The 24,029-nt window shown below is 44.1% G+C and overlaps 1 protein-coding gene across 3 annotated transcripts in view; it reads right to left on the bottom strand.

Moving 5' to 3' along the window:
* Window positions 1–24,029, bottom strand: part of LOC120740466 (latent-transforming growth factor beta-binding protein 2-like) — an 88,865-nt gene that overhangs the window by 10,630 nt on the left and 54,206 nt on the right. For 2 of the 3 annotated variants that reach the window (XM_040042863.1, XM_040042862.1), the window contains exons 10-32: window positions 22,781–22,903; window positions 22,522–22,686; window positions 20,775–21,095; window positions 19,595–19,614; window positions 19,330–19,366; window positions 18,782–18,856; window positions 17,795–17,920; window positions 17,214–17,342; window positions 16,916–17,035; window positions 16,474–16,593; window positions 12,902–13,021; window positions 12,597–12,719; window positions 12,360–12,485; window positions 12,117–12,242; window positions 11,807–11,932; window positions 11,563–11,688; window positions 10,934–11,059; window positions 9,847–9,972; window positions 9,469–9,588; window positions 9,208–9,333; window positions 7,409–7,531; window positions 6,633–6,761; window positions 954–1,082 (exon numbers count right to left, since the gene is read on the bottom strand). In XM_040042863.1, coding sequence (XP_039898797.1) covers window positions 954–1,082; window positions 6,633–6,761; window positions 7,409–7,531; window positions 9,208–9,333; window positions 9,469–9,588; window positions 9,847–9,972; window positions 10,934–11,059; window positions 11,563–11,688; window positions 11,807–11,932; window positions 12,117–12,242; window positions 12,360–12,485; window positions 12,597–12,719; window positions 12,902–13,021; window positions 16,474–16,593; window positions 16,916–17,035; window positions 17,214–17,342; window positions 17,795–17,920; window positions 18,782–18,856; window positions 19,330–19,366; window positions 19,595–19,614; window positions 20,775–21,095; window positions 22,522–22,686; window positions 22,781–22,903 — 2,862 coding nt within the window. The remainder of the gene's footprint in view (window positions 1–953; window positions 1,083–6,632; window positions 6,762–7,408; window positions 7,532–9,207; window positions 9,334–9,468; window positions 9,589–9,846; window positions 9,973–10,933; window positions 11,060–11,562; window positions 11,689–11,806; window positions 11,933–12,116; window positions 12,243–12,359; window positions 12,486–12,596; window positions 12,720–12,901; window positions 13,022–16,473; window positions 16,594–16,915; window positions 17,036–17,213; window positions 17,343–17,794; window positions 17,921–18,781; window positions 18,857–19,329; window positions 19,367–19,594; window positions 19,615–20,774; window positions 21,096–22,521; window positions 22,687–22,780; window positions 22,904–24,029) is intronic. The other variant, XM_040042864.1, reaches the window with a different exon arrangement.

Genomic DNA, 24,029 nt, shown 5'->3' with positions numbered 1-24,029 from the left:
CTCCATTCTTATTCCATGAAAAATGAAGCAGACATAATCGCTGAAACTGATGCAGGGTGTTTAAATATGAATATGACGCCACCAATAGGCAAAAACCAAAACTTTAGGAGTCGGCGAATCGTCAAACTGGGGCATTTTTAAAAAGAATGAATGCACTGACCAGCTCAGCAACAACAAAAGCGCTGAAAGATCACAGAAGACAACTAAATTAAATCATGTCAAAATTACTTACATATCTAATAATTAAAAAAACAAACACTTTATAGCATCTAACTGATGTTGTGAAGCAGCAGGATAAATGAAGTGTACAAATCTACACTCTCTGCCCAGATTCAGCCAAACGCTGCAAAAGTAATCAGACAGCTCTTCACAGCGTTGAATGAATTCCAAACCATACTGCGAGAGTTTTTCAAGGGAAAGAAATAGGATATTCTTCATGGCCAAGTCAGTCTCAGTCCAACAGAGCACGCTTTTTAGTTGCTGAAGGCAAAACTGTAGGCAGAGACACCCACAAACAAGCAGCAGCTTAAAGTGGCTGCAGTAAAGAACTAGGAGAGCATCTCCGGGGAGGAAACACAGCATTTGGGCCTTGGGTTCTAAACCTCAGGAAGTCAAGACAGCAAAGGATTTTCATCTGTATTAAAAAATATATATATCATATTTAAGATTTAGGTTTTGGAGCCTCTGAAAATGGGGTACTGCGTATAAAAACGAGTGTATTTCCTAAACAGTTCATAGACTATCTTTATAAAACTCCTTCCACTTAAACTGCATCTTTGTTTGTCTGATTTAACATCCACCATGGAGGTGTACAGAGGCATAGCTACTACTTTGACCAACGAATTATGGATTGTATTGGAATATATTTCAACATAGCGTATTTAATTTTGAAAAACACATTTATATGAACAGGTTAGTTTAGCTTGTCTACTTCCTGGACAGCAGTAACACACCGACACATCTGGTCACATCTCCCGGAGGGTTGGTGTAGCCTCGGTCGCACTGGCAGCGGAATGAGCCGTCTGTGTTCTCACAGAAGCCGTTGCTCCCACAGATGGTTTCGTTGTCACATTCATCAATATCTGCGAGGCGAGAGCAGGCAGAGAGGTGAGCGCAGCGTTAATATTTACAGTGTCATTCTGCACAACAGACTCTCGGACTGCCTCCGTAAACACTACGCCGCTTTCTCCAAAATAAACACCACTACCATTCTGACCGTACAATAACAAGAGAAATCACTGCCATCATAACATGTCAGGGACAGTGTACAGATTAGACAATTCGTTAAGAAGCTTTTCAAACTTTGCTCCTCATGGATTGATTCATGGGGACTCGCTCTCTCTCTCTGCATGGACACAGTGTAAAGTGAGCGTAATGTGGGTCTGGAAAGCTGCGGGTGAATGTTCTTTAGTTGTGTCAGCCGAGTGGGAAGTGACAGAGGAGTCCGCAGCATCCAGCCAACATTCAGTACTCACCAAGACTTTACAAGCAGCTGGAGAGTTCAGATCTGGCATTAAGAGCAGCTCTCTGGCATGAACCACTTTCCAATCTAATCAATGAATGTACTGAAAAACAGGCTCTTACTACGAAAGGACTGAGAGCATAGGGGGACTTTGTGGGGGCCTGAAATGGAAGTTAGGAATCTGGCGGGTCTGCAGTAGTTTCTTGTTTGCAAGGCATTAAATCATAAAACATGGTTGATAAAATCACAAGAGAAACTATATGCTTTATGTCAGTTCGGCTTGTCGAAACTGTTAACAGCGGACCTCGTAACCGCACTGACTCCCCCTACCAGTTGCTGTTTGAAAGGTAACATTTGTTTGCAATTTCTAACATACATGATTTAGTATTTCTTGGCATCGCCAGCATAGCAGAAGCCAAAGACTGATGCTGCAGGGAGGGGGGTAAAGCTGATTATAATTGTTTTAAAAAACGCTCACAGTGCTTAATGGTCACACTTTAGTGACATGAAATTATTCTCTGGTCAGTTTCCCTCCTTCTTGGGTTGCTGGAATATAAATTCAGGTAACTTGATCAACAATTTGGATAAAGTAAAAGTGACAAACACAGCCAGAAGTTAAGTGCTTGTACTTTTTCTGCAAGGCACCAAGTTAAAAACATTACAAGGCCTCACAACTGATATGAATTGTACTGGTGAAATTAAAGAATACTACTTTACTGTGTCTGTTTTTTTGTAAGCGTAATTTGATTTTGTTAATATTTTCTTTTTAACTTTCATAACCTTCCATGGAAACTATTAGTTTCCATGACTAATAGTAACTCCACTGGAGTGATAATAGGTTTTGGAAAAAACAAAACAAAACTTGAAATTAAAAAACATTCTGAACATGGAAAAAATCACGACATCGTGAATATTTAAATGATTTTTGATCCGTTCCACTAAAAACTCTCATACATCTGCCTGTAACTGTAATAAAGACAAGATGTTAAGTCCAGTGGTACCTTAAACTTTTGTGACAATATGATTTATGGTGTAAAAAGCGCCATCATTCACATGTTGTCTAACCCTGTTCTATTTTGCCTATGAGGACTAATACAGGCCGCTTCAGCTGAAAAAAAAGGGGGAAGAAAGTGGGACAGAGAAACCGCAATCCATCTGATTTGAACAGCACGCTTGGCCAGGGCCCCGTCCTCTCCTCCAACGCAGAAATCTCCTTTCTCAGGCTCATTGGGGGGAACTAATCCTCTACCAGTGTTTCTGTCCTGACTTGGACATTTCTCTAACATGCCTCTGGGGTCAGAGACAGGGTCTCCCACCAGCTAATAAAACTGTGGAGACAAAATTGCCTTTGTCATTTGTAAAATGTTTCCCTGGAAGGGCTGAGGAGGACTGAAATTGCTAGAATAGACTTGTGGGCTCAAATGGACGGACACATACTAAGAACCGCCAACTTACTGGATGTGCTTTTGAATACTTTAAGGAATTGCACACAATTGAAAATTTTTTTAGGGAATAACATCTCAAAGGCCTAGTTAGCCATGTTTCTCTATTAAAGGGGGGGAGTATTGTATATCAAGGTTTAAGGAACATTTTTCTCAAGTGTGAAGAGCTTAAGTGGAGTTAGGAATGTTGGAATTGACAGCAGAGACCAGCTGGGAGGTCCGGGGAGGGAAGTCGATGAAAGCTCTCTGCTAATATGTGAAATAATCAGTGTCTGAAGGCGGATTTTCATTCGTGTGTGACATGGAAGAAAATCTGTTGCAAACCACATGTTGGCATGAGATGCACTCAAAGTATCATATCTGAGAGGAACAAGAAAATCTGGACCAAAACGAAAACTGGAATTTTGTCATTGCTGTGCCCGTCTTTTTGCAGTGTTTGAGTGATAGCATTACTTGACCAGCCATTTAGGTCTGTCAACCACAGACAGTCAGGCTGATAATTGCAGCACTAATGATTTGTGGGAAAAAATGAATATTACAGCATGAGATAACTCCACCAAGAGCGAGTCTCACACTAGCACGACATGGGGTTGCCTTTCTTAGTCTTTCCATGCGATCATCAGTTACGTCAGGACACATGCAGCGCTGTAATTTGCCTGGGGGGAAGAAGTGAGGCGGGAAAGCTGAGATGAAGGGGCAGCACGGGCCCAAAAACAACCTACTCTAACGGCCTGACCCGGGAGGACATGCTTCCTGGATCCGGTGATGGTGGATTTGGGTGTGGAGGAGTGTTAAAAACTGGTCTCTGTGCCATGTGTTAATCTGAAGCACATGGCGGCAGGCAAAGAGAATACAGGGATACATCAATGACTGCTGACTCACCCCGCCGCAGTCCACACTTCTCCGTTGTTCTCCGGGCAACCCCTTGTCTGATTGGACCCATATGCAGAGGTTATTTCACACATGATTGGTTAAGGATAAGGTGAGGTATTTAACTTCAGGGAAGCATGTTTGTGGGCTTTATCAGATATTACATCAACAACCGGTCCTGGGTTAACTACACTGATGACCAACCTGCGGTGTGACCAGTGTACATCTTAAAAAGAAAGTACAACTGCACGAGGAGTCACACACATGTTAAAGTCTTCAGATTTCTATACATTTACAGGGGTGGGAGGCTGGCAAGAGTGAGACCGCAGACAATTTCCGCCCTTGGGTAAAAGCCTTATTAAAGACGAGGCATAGCTCGGGGGAATTTACGAGCGTGATGGTGAATTAAAGCTAAAAACAATGATGTGCAGCACGCATACACACATGCGTCCAAACACTTATGTACGGCATCATGTTAGATTTGAGCGTAGACCTTATAGCACAGTTGCGGTGGCAAAAAAAAGCCCCTCTGTTTTTCCCTTTTTGTGTCACGGCCTCTAAATCTAAATGAGCGCAGGGAGCAGAGCCAACGACAACCGCTGCCTCTTTCAAAGGCGGCTGAGTAAAAATAAAGCAATACCCCCTCGCAGAAACTGCAAATTACCACGTCTGGTCTCTTCTTGAATATTTGATGATTTTCTTTTTGCAAGCCACCAAAAAATGCCCGGGAGTAATTGGGCTCCATCCTTAGGCTTTTTTTAAACATTTTTTTATTGAGGTGACGGCAGCATCTCCCAAAACTTCCATTCGCGAGGTGAAACAAGCCACTATTGTGTGTAGCGCTGAGTGATTTTAAACGTAAGAGGGCTTGGTTCTCAAACCGGGGCTGTGAGTCAACGCTGAGCTGTGCGAGTGTTTGTTGTAGCATCTAGTGAAAACAGCATCACAACATAGCAACAGGAGAAAAATGGTCAAGCACCCATAGAGATGAGATAAATAGAGTTTTGTGGAACTATAAAAGAAGATTTTGTAATCAGGCCACATCTCAGGACTCCTCAGGAGCATGTCAGACATGTTAGCAACTGGGTGAGTGGCTCAGAAGTGGAATCAGACCAAGAGGTCCAAACCCAGGCAGCTCTGTGTGGAGTCTCCACATGTCTGTATGAGCTTTCTCCTGGAGATTGGGTGTCTCTGCTAAATTCCAGCACAACTCCTTCAAAAGATACTTTCAGCATCAAGAATTTCACGGTTTTGGGAAAATAAAGGTATAAAAGGGATCATCACACTAGAGGCAACTAAAGGGCACATGGGGTGATTTAAATAAAATGCATATATCATGGCAGGCAAAGTCCTTAAGCCCTAATGCACAGCAAGCAATGATGAAAATCTAACCTGTGTGAGCTGCTTAGCAGTGTTTTGTCTCTGAAGTCAAAAGAGCAGAGGTGAGCAGCTGGCTTCAATCAAGTCTTATTGAACTAAAGGCCTCTGCACTCTTTAGCCGGTGCCAGACAGACAAGATCATAAAGTGCAGTGAGGAGGCAGCCACACGTAGCCAGGATCAGTGTAGTAGACGAGGGGTGGTGGGCAGATCTACGATCTGTCACCGGTCAACACTGCCCGCAGCAGCATTTTCTCTCCAGAGCATCACTTGATAGTCTAATAAAAACTTTGGGTCATGAAAACATGTGAAGCCACACTCTGCCCTGAGTGCATCTCTGCAACCACCACAGTCTCTGGTTCTCTTTCTCCAACACAAACACACACGGGAGGATGCCAAAAAAAAACCAAAAATAACCCCACACTTAACCACAGACGTGCGCACACACACACACACACACAGTCACGCTGACATGCACACGCAATCGGCCACAAACACCCACAGCTTCAATCTACGGTCCAACACATCATTCCATTCTGATGCTCTCAGTCTGCTTTCCCTTCTTCGCCTGTCACTCTCCAGTGACTGTTTGGATCCTCTCTAAACATGAGGAAAATATCTAGACCTTCTTTTTTTCTGCTCATAAACTCCATTTGTTGTTTTATGGTGCTATGAGAGTGACAAAGACAAGCAATACCACATTACAAAATAAAGAGCAAAAAAAAAATCCAATTTGTTGTGCAACAAACTTTGCAAATGTCTTGAGCCCAAGGTGTTCAGTCCTGCCAGGAAATACATAAGTCTTCGTGGACTCTGGAAGTCATGGACATGTGCCTGTTGTTGTTGGCTAGCTGTGTTCACAGATGTAGCGTGAGTACAAACCCATCCAGCCAATGCCAGGTGACTGTGGCTTCTCTACGAGGGGGGGGGGGGACAAACAGTAAGCTGGCCTTGCCTGACTATCTCATCTTTCTTCTCTTAGAAGAACTGCAGCGATCAGGTTCTACTTTGGGACTCTGCCAGAGTGCTCCATTATCTCTGTTTTCAGGTGAATGACTTCTATCAGCTTCTGGCCTTACAATTGGCTTCCAATGACAGTGCGGTATTGTCTTCAAAGGGCCTCAATATTGGGCTATTTCTCATTATCTTCCATGGTGGCCTTTTGTGCAGGAAGACCCAGAGGTCTTGATAGCTTTTAACTTGCATCTGTCCCTATGTGTGCATGCCAACCTGATATGTGCGATGGGGTGAGAGACCTGTAGAGTGGTGTGGTGGTGGTGACTTGATTTGAATACTAAACTACAGCCATGGAGTAATGAAGTATTAGGTCATGCACAGTCTATAAATAGATCGACCCCCTTTCAATACAATTAAATTTGCTTACACACAAAAACAGGCTAAAAATGCCTGTTTAATTCTTTTTCTCCACATAATTGAGCGTGCTAGTCTTTTTAAGTACAGTGCAATTTTGAAAACTCACCACAGCCTGTGGCGAGTTCTCCCTCAAGGCCAGGCTGGCAACCCACAAAGCACCGGTAAGAGCCGATGGTGTTCTCGCAGCGCCAGGTGCCACAGACTGAGCTCCCAAACTCCTTGCACTCGTTCTGGTCTATAGAGAAGAAGAAGAGAGAGAGAGAGAGACAGAAGTTTGTCAGTAACCGACAAACAGAGGCGCAAACGTAACCACATGTGCAATCAGACACAAATGCGCGCACCCCCGCACGCAAACTCGTATTCCCACCACTGCTCCTCTGCTCCCGGTGTAATGGCTGCAAAGCAGGAGTCGGCCAGGAGGCCTGTGGTGTAGCTGTCCTCAGTAAACGCAGCAGGCAAAGGGAATGGCCAAGAACAATATTATCACAGCAACCAAAGAACTTGTGAAGGAGCTAAAGGGAGACGTTCCAGAGGGAGAAACACCTCCTGCTCACAATGGGGTCATTCATGCTTCCCACTGGGGAGAGGGAGCTGAGGGCTCCAGCCATGTAATCCAGGCACCCCTCAGTCCCAAGACCACGGAGGAAAGCCTCTAAGCCAGGCTTGGACACTTTCACTGGAGCCTGACGTGCTATAGATAATCAATCATATCCAACTGTGCTATACTGCGTATGTTTGAGCCTTAATGTAGCGTGACAATCAAACAGCTAAAGCTGACATGTTGTTTTAGTCAGACAGATGAAACTTCTGGGCAGAGGTAGGGTCAATAACAACCGTGACAAACACAACTTGAAAACAAAAGGAAGTTTTAATCAGTCTTACCCTCACAGTCAGCCGTATCAGTGTTGAATTTGAAGCCGGCCTCGCACAAGCACAAGAACGAGCCCTCGCCGTTGATGCACTTTCCTCGGATGCACACATCATCCTTGCTGCATTCATCCACGTCTACGACGGACAAAAAGTGGGGAAAGAAAAGCAGACAAATTAGCGGAAAGTGCGGCTCAAGATCTTACAGATTGATTAACAGCAATTATCCGCACGGATCCTCCATCTTCAGCGAGTCCACGGGGAGCGCGGCTTCTTCTCGTATCAGAAAAAGAATGTGTAATCAAGCGCTCATCTGAACACTAGGCGTGCTGGCCATTTGGAGCGCTTCATGGTATACTTGCAAACAGGAAACAAAGCAGAAGAGAGATCTACCTCAGCTTTTCAGGCTGAGAACATTTCCCCCAGACTCGTTAAAATTAATAACGAATGCTCGATGCCTGATTAGCTGTAGATGGGTGGATAATTGCGGCATTACAGCATAGCTTATACAGTACTTGGACTTGTGGTGAAAGGTGAGGGAAAACGCAAGAAACCAGAGGAAATTCATCACTGAGGAAAATGCCTGCCTTCCTTTTCCAGTCTTTTGATAATCAGATGAATCTTACAGAGACGACAAGGTAAACACCCGATTGCAACGATAGGGAGGGAAAAAAAGCAGCACTCCAGACTTTAGGTAAATACATAAATATGCTGTGACTGGATAGCTTTGGAGTGTATTCAAATCCTTCAAAGTCTTATTGAAAGGAACAGGAAGGCCATGGCAGAAGTTGTTGATTTGGATTAAGCTGAGCTATGTTTCAGTCCGCTGTCAGTCTTTTATTGCTCATGCTGTTTTTTGCTGGTCTGGAAAGGCCAAGCGTCGTTTTGGCCCCACCTGACTGAACGTATCTTTCATTCCCATAACCTCACAAACCCTCGTCCTCCCTTCTTCGCGTCCTTCAGGCTCATGTCAGAAGGGGGCCTGGCTTTTATTGTGTCAGCACTGTACACACAATGGCAGACTGCAAGAAAATATATGACAACTGCTGATTTATAGGATAATTAGGGCCCAGTATTTGTTGGGGCGAATAGCCAAAGTACCTGATCCATGTTGGGCAACTTGCTCAGTTTGTGATATCTGAAGCACTCCAAGGCCAAAAGAACGCCCCTGCACGAGGAGTGACCCTTGTCCTCTGCTGCAAGTAAATTCTGCCAACTCCATGACCATGCCAGCATCTCGCAGAGGCCAGCCTACCTGCTTCATATCATGACAGAACAGTTCACTGCCAGACATCTTTTACTTAACTCATCCTCCACCAGATTGCAAGACCCACCAGAAATAACACTGATCCAATTCTGACGTCCTAGCCGGAGTTATTTCATGTATTGTTTTAGTAATTGCTCCAGATTCTTGTAAAGCCCTCCTTTAGCTGATGATCAGGCTACTACCAGTGGGTCACTGGGTGCGGCTGGAATAACATCAAACTGTCCAAGCTAAGGCTGAGGGAGGGTGAGCTGAGATAGTTGATGAAGCCATGGCCCATTACAGCCTGTGCACCCATGCCAGGTGTCCCAGGCTTGGCTTCAACTCCTAAGAGAGCATGGCGAGAACAGCCTGTCTGCACTCAATGAAAAAAAAAGAAGCAAGCCAATAATGTTACTGTAAAATGACTTAAGCAATATTTGAAAAATCCATTATTACTTTATTAACAACTTGCTCCAATCCCTAGTCTACTCCACTTATTTACACAAAGCCCAAGAGAATCAAGATTTCCCACTGCTCTAAGCGTTCTAGCTCCAGTGCTATACGGCACCTTGGCAGCCGGGGCTTCCATCGGTGGTGGTATACCCATTAGGACAGATGCATAAGTAGGAGCCCTCAGTGTTCAGGCAGTCTCCTTCCCCACAGATCCCTCCAGCGGTTAAACACTCATTGATATCTGTCACAAACAAGCACAAATACACATAAGTACATTTACACAGCTGTGTCAATATCCCAACATGAGGTAAGCCACGAGAAACGGCTAACCACTAATTTCATATTTTAGAGCTATAGTGCATTTGCATGTTTATACCTCTGCAGAACGTCCCATCCACCAGCTCCATGCCAGAGGGGCAGGAGCAGCTATAGGAGCCGATGGCGTTTGTGCATTGACCTCCCACACACAGCCTGGCGTCCTCACATTCATTGACATCTGAATTGACACACACACAGACGTCACCGGCATGACATATCCACACCAGCTGTAAATCACCGTGCGTCACTTCAAATTTGCCCAAGTTTTGACATCTAGACCGAAAAACTTCCAGACCACACTGAACATGTGAGAGAAGTCGTGCATCATGTAAGACGGCAAGTAATGACTTACTATATTGGAACAGATGACTGTGAAAATGATTGCATCGAGATCATAAAATCGAGCGACCGCAGCGAGCCGCCCATTTCAGTGTACCTTCACATGAGCGCCGGTCAAATGCCAGCTCGAAGCCCGGATCACAGGCCATGCAGGAGAAGGAGCCCTCTGTGTTGGCGCAAACACCTGTGGGGCAAGCGCTCGGAGACTGGCACTCATCGATGTCTAAGAGATAGAAGAAGAAAAGATTGGCTGTAGGTTATCATCTTGAACAAAAAGGTATATAGAGCCCCGTTTTTGTGCTTCCACTGTCTTATCTGCTAAAAATCATTAATGAGCTCAGCTTAACCTACTGTGCTGCCTAATGTACAGTAAGCAGAGCCCTCCTTATTAGATCACACTGACAGTGTTTTATTAAAAAGGGTAGAAAGATAAGTATGTGGGACAGTCACTGAATCCAAAACAGCAAGCTATTACAGGTGGCGTATAATTACTATATCTACAAACAGTCACTGGCTCACTGTTATGTGATCTCTCGAAATTCCTCGAGCTGGTACGGATTGTATTTCTTGTGGTGAAAATAGTGCGGGCCATTGTTAAGTGATTGAGATGGCTCGATTTTTTTTTGCCTTTGGGTGAACAGAGTGAGTTCAACAGGGCGAGTTTGCTGCAATAAGTGAGAAGCAGGGGAGTGGCTGACTTCATTTCAAATTAAGTCCTTAATATTTTCCATGGCATCAGAGACATCCATTAAAATCCTATCAGAGGCTGACTCGGAGTCGGGCTTTTACTGTGCGACTTTTTCCCAGCGCTAAGATACATCGGTGGGGGGGTGGGATCTTCCTCTGAGGCTAGATCCACACTTCTGTTTAAAAACACACCAAAGTATATGAGGCTAACTGAGACCATGTTTTAATCCATTTAAATAATCATTCCTGTTCTGCTTCCCATGAAGTCATGACAGACTTTACTTTACTGGATTCCTCAAAGCAGCCATTTCCCTGCATTTATCCCATAAATCATGTCATGAAAAATTACCAGATGCTGTAAAGATTTTCTGTAATCATGTTCTGGGCCTAATGCATTCCTCTTGTACTGTGGTCCACTATAACTTTGGCTCAATTTTGCAGCATACTGAAATATCAAACTTTTCTAGGCAGGTACTTAAGTACAGATGCCCTCTTACCTTCACAGTAACGACCGCCCTCATTCACTTGAAAGCCGGCTTCACAGCTCCTGCAGGTGTACGATCCTTCAGTGTTCAGACACAGCTGACCCGGGCACAAGTTAGCCACTGAGCACTCATCCACATCTGGACACAGATACAAAGGCACATCATAGCACAGATTACCATCTCTGGCTTCAAATAAATAAAGCTTGCCAGTGGTAATCAGTTAGATGGGTAATCACTAGGGCTAGGAATCACAAATGTCGACACCTCTATCTTTTTTAGCTGAGCTATCTGCAGGATATTTGCCTGACATCATCCTGTTCTATTTGAGGGATGGTGTCTCATTGTGTTGAGCAAGGAGCAGATGATTGGTGCCAGAGCCAGAGGGGTCCAGGATCCAGCTATGATGTGATGTCTAGAAGTATTTTAGAGCTGTTGCCTCAGATGAGGAGACTTTGGGTTCATGCTACCACACCTCATGTTATTTACATACAACATAAAGCAGCTGAGAAACAAATCTGCAGAGCAAATGAGATTCTGTTAGGTGTAGAGGTGAAGTCTGGCATGTTTGGAAAGCCAGATCTACACACACCTGGACTCAAGCATGCAAACATAAGCAAGGACATTCCACCACAAACTCTCACCATCGCACCGCTGTCCATCCTCAGAGACTCTAAAACCGGGCTCACAGACAACACATGTGAACGAACCCTCTCTATTTGTACATGTTCCCTGGGGGCAGGCAGTGGGCAGGGCACACTCATCAATATCTGTTAGGAAACAATATGGGGACTTAGACATTCACTGGCAGATTGCAATGTTTTCACAACAACAAACTCAAAAATAAGAAAAAGCTCCATTTAAGTGAGTAATATTCAATAAGCCAACCTTCACAGAGCTCTCCATCAAACGACACTCTGTACCCCGAGGGGCAGTTCTCACAGGTGTAAGAACCTTCTGAGTTTAGACAGATCCCGTTGACACAAGTAGACAGGGACTGGCACTCGTCAATATCTGGAAAAAACACACCGTGTATATCAGTGTACATACAGGAAATGCAGTTTCGAGGGAAAGTCAATTTTACAGGGAAACGACAAGCAGCTCAAACGTGTTGAGTAAGCCTTTAATAGTCATAACAATGCTAATGACTTTCGCTGAATGACGAGAACAGCTGGAAACAGCTGGAGACTGTTTTTACCTTCACACCTCTGCTGGTCTTGAGACACTCTGTAACCAGCCTTACACCTGGTGCAAATGTAGGACCCCTCTGTGTTGGCGCACACCCCACCTAGACACAAGTCGCCCTGGGAACACTCATCAACATCTGGAAAGCGAAAAAGGGGCGAATATCATCACAAGTGGGCAAAAATATCATCACCGCCTACCGGTGTTACCTTAAAACGGCACGTTAGTGTAAACCATTAGGCGGCCAGTTTCATACCTTCACATCTCAGTCTGTCAGCAGATGGTTCAAACCCAGGCCTGCAGTTCTGGCAAGTGTAGGAACCTGCAGAGTTGATGCAAATTCCCGCAGGGCAGGCATTACCAGTTGCGCACTCATTGACATCTAGCAGGGAAATAATTTGCAGACATTAAGTTGCTGTCGAGAGTGCGCCACGAGCAGAAAAGTATGCGGTGATGAGTTACACCCAACAGCTCTAGATAATCCTTTGCAGACCTTCACATGATTTGCTGTCTGAGGTGACTTGGTAGCCATGGTTACAGGTGCATCTGTAGGTTCCGTCCAGATTGACGCATCGGCCGTTGAGACAGACTCCCGGAAGCAGACACTCATCCACATCTGGAGAGAAATCATAGGGGGAAAAACGAAAATAAAGCCAACCTCTAACTCTTTTAGATTTCTTTTTTTAAATAAACCTTCTGCAAGGCTTCCACGACTGCCCTGTGGAGAACTACTCACAGAGAAGTAACTTTGACATGGGGTGTGAATAATGTCTGACCGATCTTCTGACTGACATATACCTTGGCAAACATTGTCTGGTGAGAGTTTGTAGCCTTGGAAGCAGTTGCACCTATAGGAGCCCTCGGTGTTGACACACCGCCCACGGCCGCACACGCTTTGGTTCAAGCACTCGTTCATATCTGAAAACGTATACAGGAAGGATTATTTAGGTTTAAAGGGCAGTAGCATGGTGCAGCGTTTAGCTTTGACACCCCATACAAGGTTCTGGGTTCAAACCACCTCCTGGGTGACTGTGTAAAGCAGGGGTGTCAAACATAAGGTGCGGGGGCCCAGAAATGGCCTAGCAAAGACTCCAATCCATCCCGTTGTACTGCTTTGGAAAATGTTGGGATCCGTTTTGGATGTTTTACTGTAGTTTCGCAAGTTTTTCAGCTTTTCCAAATGATAAAGACCTCACACAAGACCACTCATACTAATAACTAATACATTCAATGTAATTAAGAGATAGTTAAACAATAAAATGACAGAAAAGTTCCTACTTTTTTTACTCTCTGATAAAGAATTTTCTAATTTTCACAGTGATTTCAGACTAAAAGGGAAAAAAGAAAGTTTTATAACAAAAACTTTGTTTTATAATTACAGGACAGTCTGGGCAATGACATTTTCTGTAATTTTATGCATTTATTTCTTACAGTTTAAGCCCAAAAAACCACGCTAACAGATTTCTTTCCTTTACTACAGAAGCATGTCTTTAATATGCACAAAGAATGAGACATGCTGCTGAAATGTCACTTCTTTTTTCCTATTTTAAGATATTGCAGGGGTTAAATATGTAGTTAAATTTCTTTACACTGACAGAAAGTGTTTCACTGGTGTGGCCCACTAAAGATCAAAGCAGGCTGTATCTGGCCTATGATTTAAAATGAGTTTGGCATCCCTGGTGTAGAGTTTGCATGTTCCCCCTGTTCTTGCAAGATTTTCGTCGAGCACATGGCTTTCTGGTTGCTTGGTGATTTTAAAAAGGCCACACGTGTGGATCTGCGGGCATGTTGCTGCCCTGTGATGGTCCGGTCATCAGAGCAGGGATAACCTTCAGCCCCGACTCTGACCATAAGTTAGAAAAGCGGTTAAGAAGACAGATGCATGGATGGATAAATGGATGGATGAACAGATTTTAGGTTTCACCCTGCCACAACTGTACTGTGGGACGAGCATAAATTAAAAGGCTTAGCTCACTGAAAATAGAACAAAAAACACACATTTTCACCACTTTTGCAGAATCTAAAATTATAGATTTGTTTTTTATACTTTCAGAAATTGGCCTCTGCACACAAAAATCTTTGGATATAAAATTAAAAAATGTCTCTGTTTGGCTTGATGACACTGGGAGTAAATGAAAAAATATACTTTTATGTAAATAAAGCCTTTAAAAAAATACAAGTCTGACAAAATGAAAAAAGCACAACACAGCAAAAAACGCTCTAGATCTCCTTTGAAAATAAGGGCCGTGTCAGCATTGTTTAGCAGGAAAAGGGAAACAATTACCGCATAATTAGTGTGTGTAATGACTACAAACAGCAGTCATTAAATTACATCAGTGCGCAGACCATGCCTCATTCATGAAAGCCTTTTACTATTTGTGGAAGTAGCTGTCTTTTCCACCTCATGAGTCAGAGCTGTTGACCCAGGAATCATAATTGTGGAAAACCTCATGTAGAAACAGTGTTTTATAGCATTGTAGTGGAATTTATCAAGTGTTAACAGTGGCGCATTTATTTATTTTTTAGGTTAGATTAAATTGCGGGAAGAGAATGAGAGTGAAGTGTGATCGTGTGGGCGACTGAGAAGAAGACTATCAAAGAGGAAGGAGGCGGTCTGCGAAAGGAGGAAGGGAGAAGAGAAGATCGTATTGAGAGGTGATAAATGTTCGGAGACTGAGCACACACGCTGGAAACTGCACGAGAGTCACAGAGCGGGTTTTGTTTGCTTAACCACGGGCGCTGCCAGATGTCTGTCAGTGTGGCCCAGTGTTTTGTTTCTGCTATCACCCGGCATCTCTTAGGCCTGCCTGCGATAAGCCCCGACAAGGGAGTGGAACCGTTTTCTCAATCACACCAACAATTAGGCTTATCCACGATTTGGCCAATTGGATTCAAACTACTGCACTGTGCTGTCGGCAATTGACTGAAGCAAACGCTGGAAACTTGCTGCTGATGCTGTATGTTTTATGTGACTCCCAAAGCGGCAGACCTATGCCGCAGGACTGTTAGTGCTGCTTGTGCAAATGTCCAGAGCAAAAATATTTACCTCTGGCGTTATCCCTCATTTACGAAGTTCCTCTCAGTTACTATTTATACACCACGGGTTTACAGAGAATGTATAATAATAGCAGACTGGCAGAAACATGAAAGCGGCTAAAGCGGTGTTTTCTTTGGTAGCACGAGAAATTGTGAGACTTTAAACCTGAGCGTCGCTCAACTGACTCACTGATAAATCAATTTTTAAAGAACTCAGAAGTGTCACTGAAGTTCACTTCCATATTTTCCGTCGTGCTTTTTCGCCGTGCGAGCATTTCTGCGTTACTCCGTTCCGGGAGCTTAAGTTTCCAAACAAATTAGAGGGGTGCAAGGTCATACGGAGGGGATGTGGTAACTAACAGCAGTTGGGTTGTTATGTAACAGGGCCACTTTTAGGTTGGTAGCCGCTGGCGTGTAATCTTAAACAAAACACATACCGAGTGTAATCTGTCAGCCATTTGTGTGGTCACGTCTAGTCATCTGCAGCGAGACCTTTACAGCGGGCCACAGACAACATCACGGGTGAGTGAGAAAATTTGTTTGCGTGCCGGGACCTTTTAGCGGCGGGGGAACAGAGCCTTCGACCTTCTCATACGTCTCCTGAAACACTCACCTAGCCCAGCAGTGGTAATAAAGCCTCGCTCGCCTCTGCCGGGAGAGCTCTCCAACAATAATACACTGTTTGTTCAAGGCTGTAGCCAAGAGAAAATATTTGGACTCTCCCAAATTGAAGTATTACAAACAATCTTTTTACAGGGCCAGTGATATCAAAAGATCAGCAATAGCACGGTGGATGTGTTTAAACAATATTTGGGATATTCTGGGGCTGCTCGGGTGGAGGAGTCGATTTATTATACGTGGAAGCACTGAATAGACAAAGGCGGTGGAGTCGTGCTCTCAGTCCATGCTATATAGCCATCATCACTGTGGTTTTTGGGCCGTCGTTGGGGCCCAGAAGTGCTCCTTGCTCGACATAAAACATCCAATATAAAGTCGTTTGAAGCGAAAATACTATTTATTTTATCATTTTAATGCACATCAGCAGTCCCTTTGAGCAAAAAGCCACAATCCTGCAAATTTAGTTCTGCTTGTGATATTTGGGGAGCTGTACTGCATCATCGGCTGTCAACACATCTTTAATGGCATGGCCTGTTGCCTTGTTTTTTTGTTAGGTTTTTTCGAGTGATGCCAACCAGGAACAGCAGCTTCAAGTAGGTAAAAGTTACCTAATACATAATAGGGAAGCCCTGTTTGTTTCCATGCAGCGGTTGGAAACACCCTTAGGATCCTGGGTACTGGTGCCACTGCTATAATGGGGTGTGAGGTTGCCTTACCCACACATCTTTCACCGACAGGCCTGAACCCTGGTCCGCAAACCTGGCACCGGAAGGAGCCGAGAGTGTTGACGCAGACACCGTTGGGACAGGAGCTGGGATCTCTGCACTCATCTATATCTGCTCCGGGACAAAGTGGAAAATATGAAAAATAAAAATCTGAATGAGTTGTTGCTAAAACAATGTTACTAAGACAATACGTGCATGCATGGAAGAAAGAGAGGGTGTAAGGCCGCAAATGTACACATACACAGTCCGTCTGTCACAGAATGAGCAAAGTTTTCTTCCTGGCTTTGACTAAAGGAAAATACAATATGTGTTTTGTTAGTGCCCAGCTCATTCAGCTAATTCATGGAAGCAAACAAATAGGCCTGGCCAGGACTGCCCTGTTATGTGAACTTGAGCCTGTGTGCGTAGCTGCTTGTGCACGCACGCAAGTTACCTTCGCACACGCCTCTCCGAGACTTGGCGTAGCCAGCGTTGCATTCACAGGTGTAAGATCCCTCTGTGTTGACGCATTTGCCATTCTGGCATTTGTTGGGCATGCTGCACTCATTAATGTCTGCCAGTTTGAATGAAAACCAAGGAGAAGGGAAAAAAGAAAGTTACTGTTGTGTTCCGCAGCATTAATTAGGGCAGAATACTTTTAAAATGAACGGCGCTGACAGACGAGGACTTGCAGTGCTTAGTTTCCATTGGAAACTTTATATCTCCTGCTGCTGATTGGGGCTGTGTCTCACCTTGACAGAACTTCCTGTTCTGAGTGATCACCTGGCTGTAGCCACTGTGGCAGTGGCAGGTGTAGGACCCATAGCTGTTTATACAACGTCCCTTTCCTTCACATGGATCCTCATCGCACTCATTCACATCTACAGAAAAAGAAAGGAAAGCACGCGGCTGTTGCACTTCACCAGCACAGTACACTTTTAAAGCACCGACTTTAGAGCTTCCTCTATGAAACAGAAACAACACGGGCCAAAACCCAGCTGTGTGGAGCAGAGGCTGTGTCCAAAAGCCTTTGTGAAAAAAAAAAGGACCACAGCATCGGCTCTCTGGATGGGACGTGAGCTGTTGTCAAGCATCACAGGACAGGGTAGCATAAACAAACAGAGACCTATCATTTTGGCTCACTTAATTTCTCAAAGGTTTATAATCACTGGTGATGAAGACTGGCTTTTACTGTGATGATGACGGACAGAGCTGCCGTGGCATCTGGTGTCAGCATGTCTGTGTGTGTTTGTGTGCTCCTCCTTCTCTTTGAGTGTCCCACTGTTACCCCTGTTTTGCTTCATTTTTCGCTCTTGCTCCATTTGTTAGTTACCAATGCAGTTGGTCTGCAGTGCACTGAGCTTGAATCCTGGCTCGCAGAGGCAAATGTAGCCCGTTTGCACAGAAACGCATCTCCCACGGCCACATATAGAGGGGGTCGTGGCACACTTGTCAATACCTATGGATAGGAACAAAAATGTGCAGAGTTGTCACTTGAAAAACAAACAAGATTATTTGTGACCTAAGGTTGCGCAACATTGGTTTAAAAAAACTACAAACTATATAAATGTGCATTCCACGAACACATGTTGTTCTCCATGGGAACTCATCGTGCTGTTTTATAGGTGGAGTCGTGGATGGGAGCGCTGGTTTTACAGCACTGTAGCGTTCCAACAGGTGGTGTGGAGCGCGTACAAAGTGTTCAGCAAGAAACAGGTCATGCACAGTAGAGCCTGACATTAGTTTGTACTTGTGTTTTTCTGTCCAAAAGAGCCATGTTAAACTGGGCCTCTGGGTCTGGCTGATGAAAAAACAAAACAAAAATCCCATTTCTCTATAAGATTACTAAAAATTCTTCTCACTTCCTAAATCTCTCTGTCACTCTCTCGCTGAGTCTGTCACACAAACACGCTTTCACCATGTCCCGTGCTCTTCCTAAGTTTTTCATAAATCTGGCCTCTGTCCACTCAGAGTAGCTTCCTCTTCCAAAAGGCACACTCTTTCTTGGTTTCTCGCCCTCTCACCCTCTGTGCAGAATAGCAGCTTCAAGCCAAATTGGCTCTGGGAAAAGAGGTCAAATTAAGCTCTCTCCAGCTTTACTTTGGGTAAGCCTACAAAAATGCCTTATGAGTCGTGCTGCTGTCTGCCAGAAGTTTACAGAGTGTATAAAAAATGAAGAGCTGAGCCCTGTGGTGCTCTTTCGCATAGCAACTTCCTGTCCACCTGTTCATTGTCATGTTGTTTGTTTTGTTTTAGATGTATGAAGTGGGGCTGAATATATCTGATTTCCTATAATGTGACTTTTTAGTCTATTGTTTACCTGTAGCTGAATCAGTATGGGATGGTTCCTTTGAATCCGGCCTCGGGTCGATGCTCGGGAAGTCCGGAAAAATATCTATTAAGACAGTTAAGGTGAGTCATGGGGCACTAGATAAGCACAAATGACAAAGTCAACTAAATCTCTCTTAAACTTTGACAGGTTCTAGTCTCTACAACCAAAACAAGACGCCGCTTGATTTGCCAGCCACTCTAATGCCTTAGCTGCCTATTCAAGACTATAAAAGCGATCTACTCATTTTTCCGGGCTAAAACAAATTACAATGACCAAAATAAATCAGGTAGACTCATTGAACATAGCCTTCAGACTTGAATGTCAGTGTTTTCCCTGGCGTGAGGGCAAAGTAAGGACTGTGAATGCCACTACTGTGTGGGAGCAGTTTATAGAAATTACACAACATGTCTGTGCTTGACAGAAAGCTTAGAGATTGTAAATCAAACCCAAAGAGGCAATAAACAACAGCTGGAGGCACTTGTTCAACTACCAGTCTCGTATGATCTGTATGAATAAAGAAGGAAAAGAGAAGATACCTGGATACTGCGGCGGTAACTCCGTCACAACAGCTGGCTGGAAAACGAGCAAATATTACTCATTAAAAAACATTGGGCTACATTTTTCACCACCATATTTATATTCACAGCATTCCGGTATTTGTTGGTAAATTCTGTGCTAATTAGATGTGCGCATCTACCAAAATGTGGTCTGAAGAAGTTATATAATCATAACAAACCCTCCAGCTGAAATAGCTAGAACACATGCCGAGAAGAAGCATGCACCAAAGGAGGGAGAACTTACCGGGCTCAGACTTTCCACATCTACCGCAAAAAAAGAGGAAAAGTTTATCAGTGGAGAACACATTGCATCTGCATTAACATGTGCCATCACAAAACACATTTTTGTTCAATTATGTATACACGCATGTTGCCTTTAGACACTCGTCTGCAGCTTTGGTGATCCTTTTTTTTCCCTAACAAAAATTGGCCAGATTTTTTTTTTTTTCAAATATTTGTGAGAGATAGTGTACACTGTTGGCCAAGAAAAATGAAAGAAAAACATGGAATTAGATATCTCCGATAATGAAGACAAAAATCCCAAAATATTTAAAGAACTGTCTCCACATACAAATCAAAATGTTGCAGCACTGCCAATACAGTATCTCACAAACCTTAAATCAGGAAGACGCATTTGCTTAAAATCCTGAGGATTAAGCTTCATGATCCGTGTGGATTACTTGTGTGCTTTTTTTGATGCTCGCTGGGGTTTCACTTAGACGGCTGTGAATATGTTCCATCTATCAAGCTTTTATTCACGGAGATCAAAGCAGCTTGTTGATGTTTACATTTTCACAATAATGTTAATGCACTGCATCCTGTATATAAAAAACTGCCATTGTGCAATCATTGCATCTGCTCTGAACTGTTTATGTCACGGGCTGTGGCAAAAATCAAGCTCGTCGCTCTTCTGACAGACTAAACTCATCAGCTGATCTACGTGCCAGCCCATGTCAGTTGATGGGTCAGCTCATCCCCTTTGATGCATCCAGTTGGTATGTGTTGTTTAAGCACTACTTAAGCTCCTCTAGCCAACTTATAGTTGCTTTGCATCTTCGAGACACTTTGCAGAACAGCTCCACCCCAGCTTCCCCTTTTTCTTCTGGGTCTGACTTAATGAATGTCATCTGCTCTCAGTGATGCCTGCTCTGATCTGAATGGCCCTGCTGCTGCTTTGCCTGGCATGAAAGGCTGACTTGTGCTTTCCAGGTCCCAGATCGGAGCCATACGGTCAAATGTAAATCATTGCCAGAGAAGTGACAATCTTCTTTTGACCACTGTATGGTGGTCCTGACTGAAACATCCTCGGGTTTAAATGAATACCATGTTTAGGTAACATCCAAGGCCTACGCATTCGCCAAGAACACTGTTTCAACTCTTTGTCATACAGTGCAAATATTTACCAACATAAAACTTATTCTTACCATCTGTGTGTGGCGGTCTAGGTGTTTCTCTGGCTGGATGTGAGGGATGCTGTGGAGTCAAAGGGTACTGGGGTGCTTGTGGGGTCTCAGAGTATTCGGGGTATTGGGGTAGCTGCGGTGTTTCGGGGTAGCTGGGGTACTGGGGCCCACTGGGAAACGAAGGCTGAGAAAATGGAAACTGCGGATAAGTAGGGCTCTCATCCTCGAGTGACACTCCCATGCTCTGCAGCTCGACATCATCCAGCTGTCGAAGAGAAATCTGGACGTCAGATCGCGAGTAAGTGTATCCGTGGCCAGCGGGGCAGATCTCCTTGAAGTGGTCTGCAGCACAGGAGACACAGGAGCGACCAGTAAGTGATCGAAAACATCACCTCTGCATTCTGAGCTTCAGCTCGAAAAACTGACATTTAACTTTTGACAGCATAATCGTGGCTCTTATTTCTATCTGATATTCAAAGTAACACCACAAGCCATCCATGTAATACAGTTACGACAGGCACGCTGTACTTTATGCTCTGCTGTGAACAGGGAGATTGGGTTTCGGTGACTGCTGCAGAACTTAGCAAGCTGCCAGGCCAGTGACAGCTGTCAGAGGAGGCCAACAGCGACGGGATTTGAAAACATGTGGGCATATCGGCACTCTCAAACTGTGGGAAGTAGAGGATCATGTAATGCTGAATGACCTTTGAACTCTTTGGTGGAAAGGCATGTGAGTGAGAGGCTAATGGAGGATTGGCTGGCTAGATAAAAGGCGGGAGACTGCACCTCTTTGTATCTGAGTCCAAAAAGCCTCAGCAATGGTGAATCCATTACAAGTGAGAGGCTCTTTGTCCCCTACCTGACCTGAAACCCGGCTACTCTATGCCAAAAGAGTCTGGAATAGAGATATGAGTAATGACAGATATGCGGTCACTGTAAACGCTTGTGTAAATACAGGAAACGTGGATATGATAGGCTACTGAATGATGAATTTAAAGTGGAGGGAAATGGGGCTATATATGATCAGAAGCCACATCTGAAGAATCGGCGTAAATATGGAATAAAACTCATTGGGCTCCTGTTACCGAGTCACAAGTAATGGCTCTGGCTGCTCTGTTCAGGGGTCTAACAGCTTTTCAGGCCATCCAAAAAGCTAACGTCCGAAATAATCAAAGGCCGTGCGCCCATGCACTGCGTCGGTCCTAACTGAGCAGCACCGTGGAGGTCTGTGTCTAAGATATCTGATCTATGACAATCCCCATGAATCACTGGCCAGTACAGACACTCAATTAAACCAGCTTGTTTCTCTCAGAGACTTTGAAGATTAAATCAGTATGAAAAAACGACAACTACTTCCCATGTTTCACTTGGCGAGGTCACGCATTTCTGCTGTGAAGCTTTGCCGGTTTATTAGTGGGGTTTCTCTCTGAGGGTTGGAGCGATAACACAAGACTGACTCCCACTCTTATGTAGCCTCCAAAATATGAAAACTGTTATGTTTTTGGTCCTTTTCCACTCCAAACACAGTTAGCTATTTTGAACTGCATTACACGCCTGGCAAAGAACAGAATGGTGACTGAGCGGTAAATATTTTTTCCCCCTATTCTTTCATTACCATTGCTAGCCCTTGCATAAGATTGCATGCAACACTTTATTTCTGCAAAAGCGTTTAACTCAAGAAGGGGAGTACAGTAAATGCAGAAATAGAAAACAAGATCATTTTTTGGGTCAGCAGAAGAGGAGCACAGGGTAGCTTTTGGGGCTGTACCTGATCCTGGTAAAGGACAACGATCACACCCAGCTCCCCAGGCCTTGCCCACTCTGCTGCAGCAGCAGATCTGCTTGGTGAGGTGATTAGTGAGTGGCAGAGAGCATGTCGCCGCTGAAACAGACCTGTAGCACGGCGCCCTCTGGTCAGACACTGCTTTGTCCGCTGGTAGAGAAGAGAAATTGGAACACAAGAAAGGCATAAAAAAGCCTAGTCTTAAAGTGTGTGTTACGAATCCAAAAAAACAAGCAATACTTACAGACACAGTGGCTTCTGGCAGGATCTAACATATAGCCTGGTTTACATGTGCACCTGTAGCTTCCTTTGGTGTTGAGACATTCAGCGTTTTTACATATTCCAGGCAACAGACACTCGTTGATGTCTGTGAAATAGGCAGAGTACATCAGTCATTTCAAATATATCCTGGCTTATGGAAATTTCATGAAGTCATGTTTATTCCCAGAAAAAAAAAACGATTTTCAGTCTCACCCCCCACCAAAACTGCACATATCAATATCAACTTTGGTGCATTTTCTTTCCAATACACTGGGCAGCAATGATTCACACATTGAAAGGTGTCAGAAAATTGCAACAGATCATGTAAGCAAAGCCGCTCGCTGTGGGGAGGCGATGAAATATGGAAACATTAAGGTTACACAAGTGCATGAAATCGTGATGACAGGAGGGAGACGTACACATTTGACGGGTGTAAAACAATACACGCTCAAAATCCTGTCTTGCTTGGAAAGTAAAATATTGCAGCTGTGGGAACACGTGCAGTCATGTAGACAAAGAGCATATCACTGAGAGTTTCAGATTGTCATCATCCTCAGCATCTTTCCTTCACAGCGTCCAATATGGTTACGGGATCCTCAGCTTACGTCAATAAGTGAAAGTTATTAAAGAGATTTTTTAAAATTTATTTATTTTTTCCTCTGTCTGGCTTAAACCACATGCAGAAATGGTAGAGCGGCCAGAGGAGTTTGCCTCTCGCTCCAAGAGCTCCTGAGTCCCTAAGGTAAACGGAGACAAGCTAACAAGTGTGCCAGCCAGAAGCATAGGGGGACATGCTTAAGGCGCTTAGTCATGTGATCACACTGGGACCAGGCAAGGATTGTTGTTCTACCGTGTTAAACAAAGAGTACATCATTAGGTCTTTTCCCATTGCATTGACGACTAGAACCCGACAACCTGCCACCACAGATTTTCCCCCAATTTTAATGAATCTGCTCTTGTTTTGTTGTTTTCCTTCCTGCTGGAAAAAGTGAGCTTACAAAAGGTCGAGGCTGATAAAATCAATGGGCTGAAGGAAATCCAGGGAAAGCCTTAATGTTTTTCTTGTTGTTTGTCGCCCCTTTTTCGTTTCCATTTTGGGTTTTCGTTCCGCTTTTCCACCTTACAGTGACGTACTGTGAAGAAACGACTGATGTCATGCCGGTTTCCCCCAAGTCTACACTTTTTGTAGTGATTTCACTTTAGTTCAGGTAGCGTCTGGACACCTGAAATCA

The sequence above is a fragment of the Simochromis diagramma genome, unplaced genomic scaffold (assembly GCF_900408965.1).
Source record: "Simochromis diagramma unplaced genomic scaffold, fSimDia1.1 OVJJ01000304.1, whole genome shotgun sequence".
Lineage (NCBI taxonomy): Eukaryota > Metazoa > Chordata > Actinopteri > Cichliformes > Cichlidae > Simochromis > Simochromis diagramma.
Note: the sequence above shows the minus strand (reverse complement) of the source record. Positions and strands in the feature narration are given on the sequence as shown.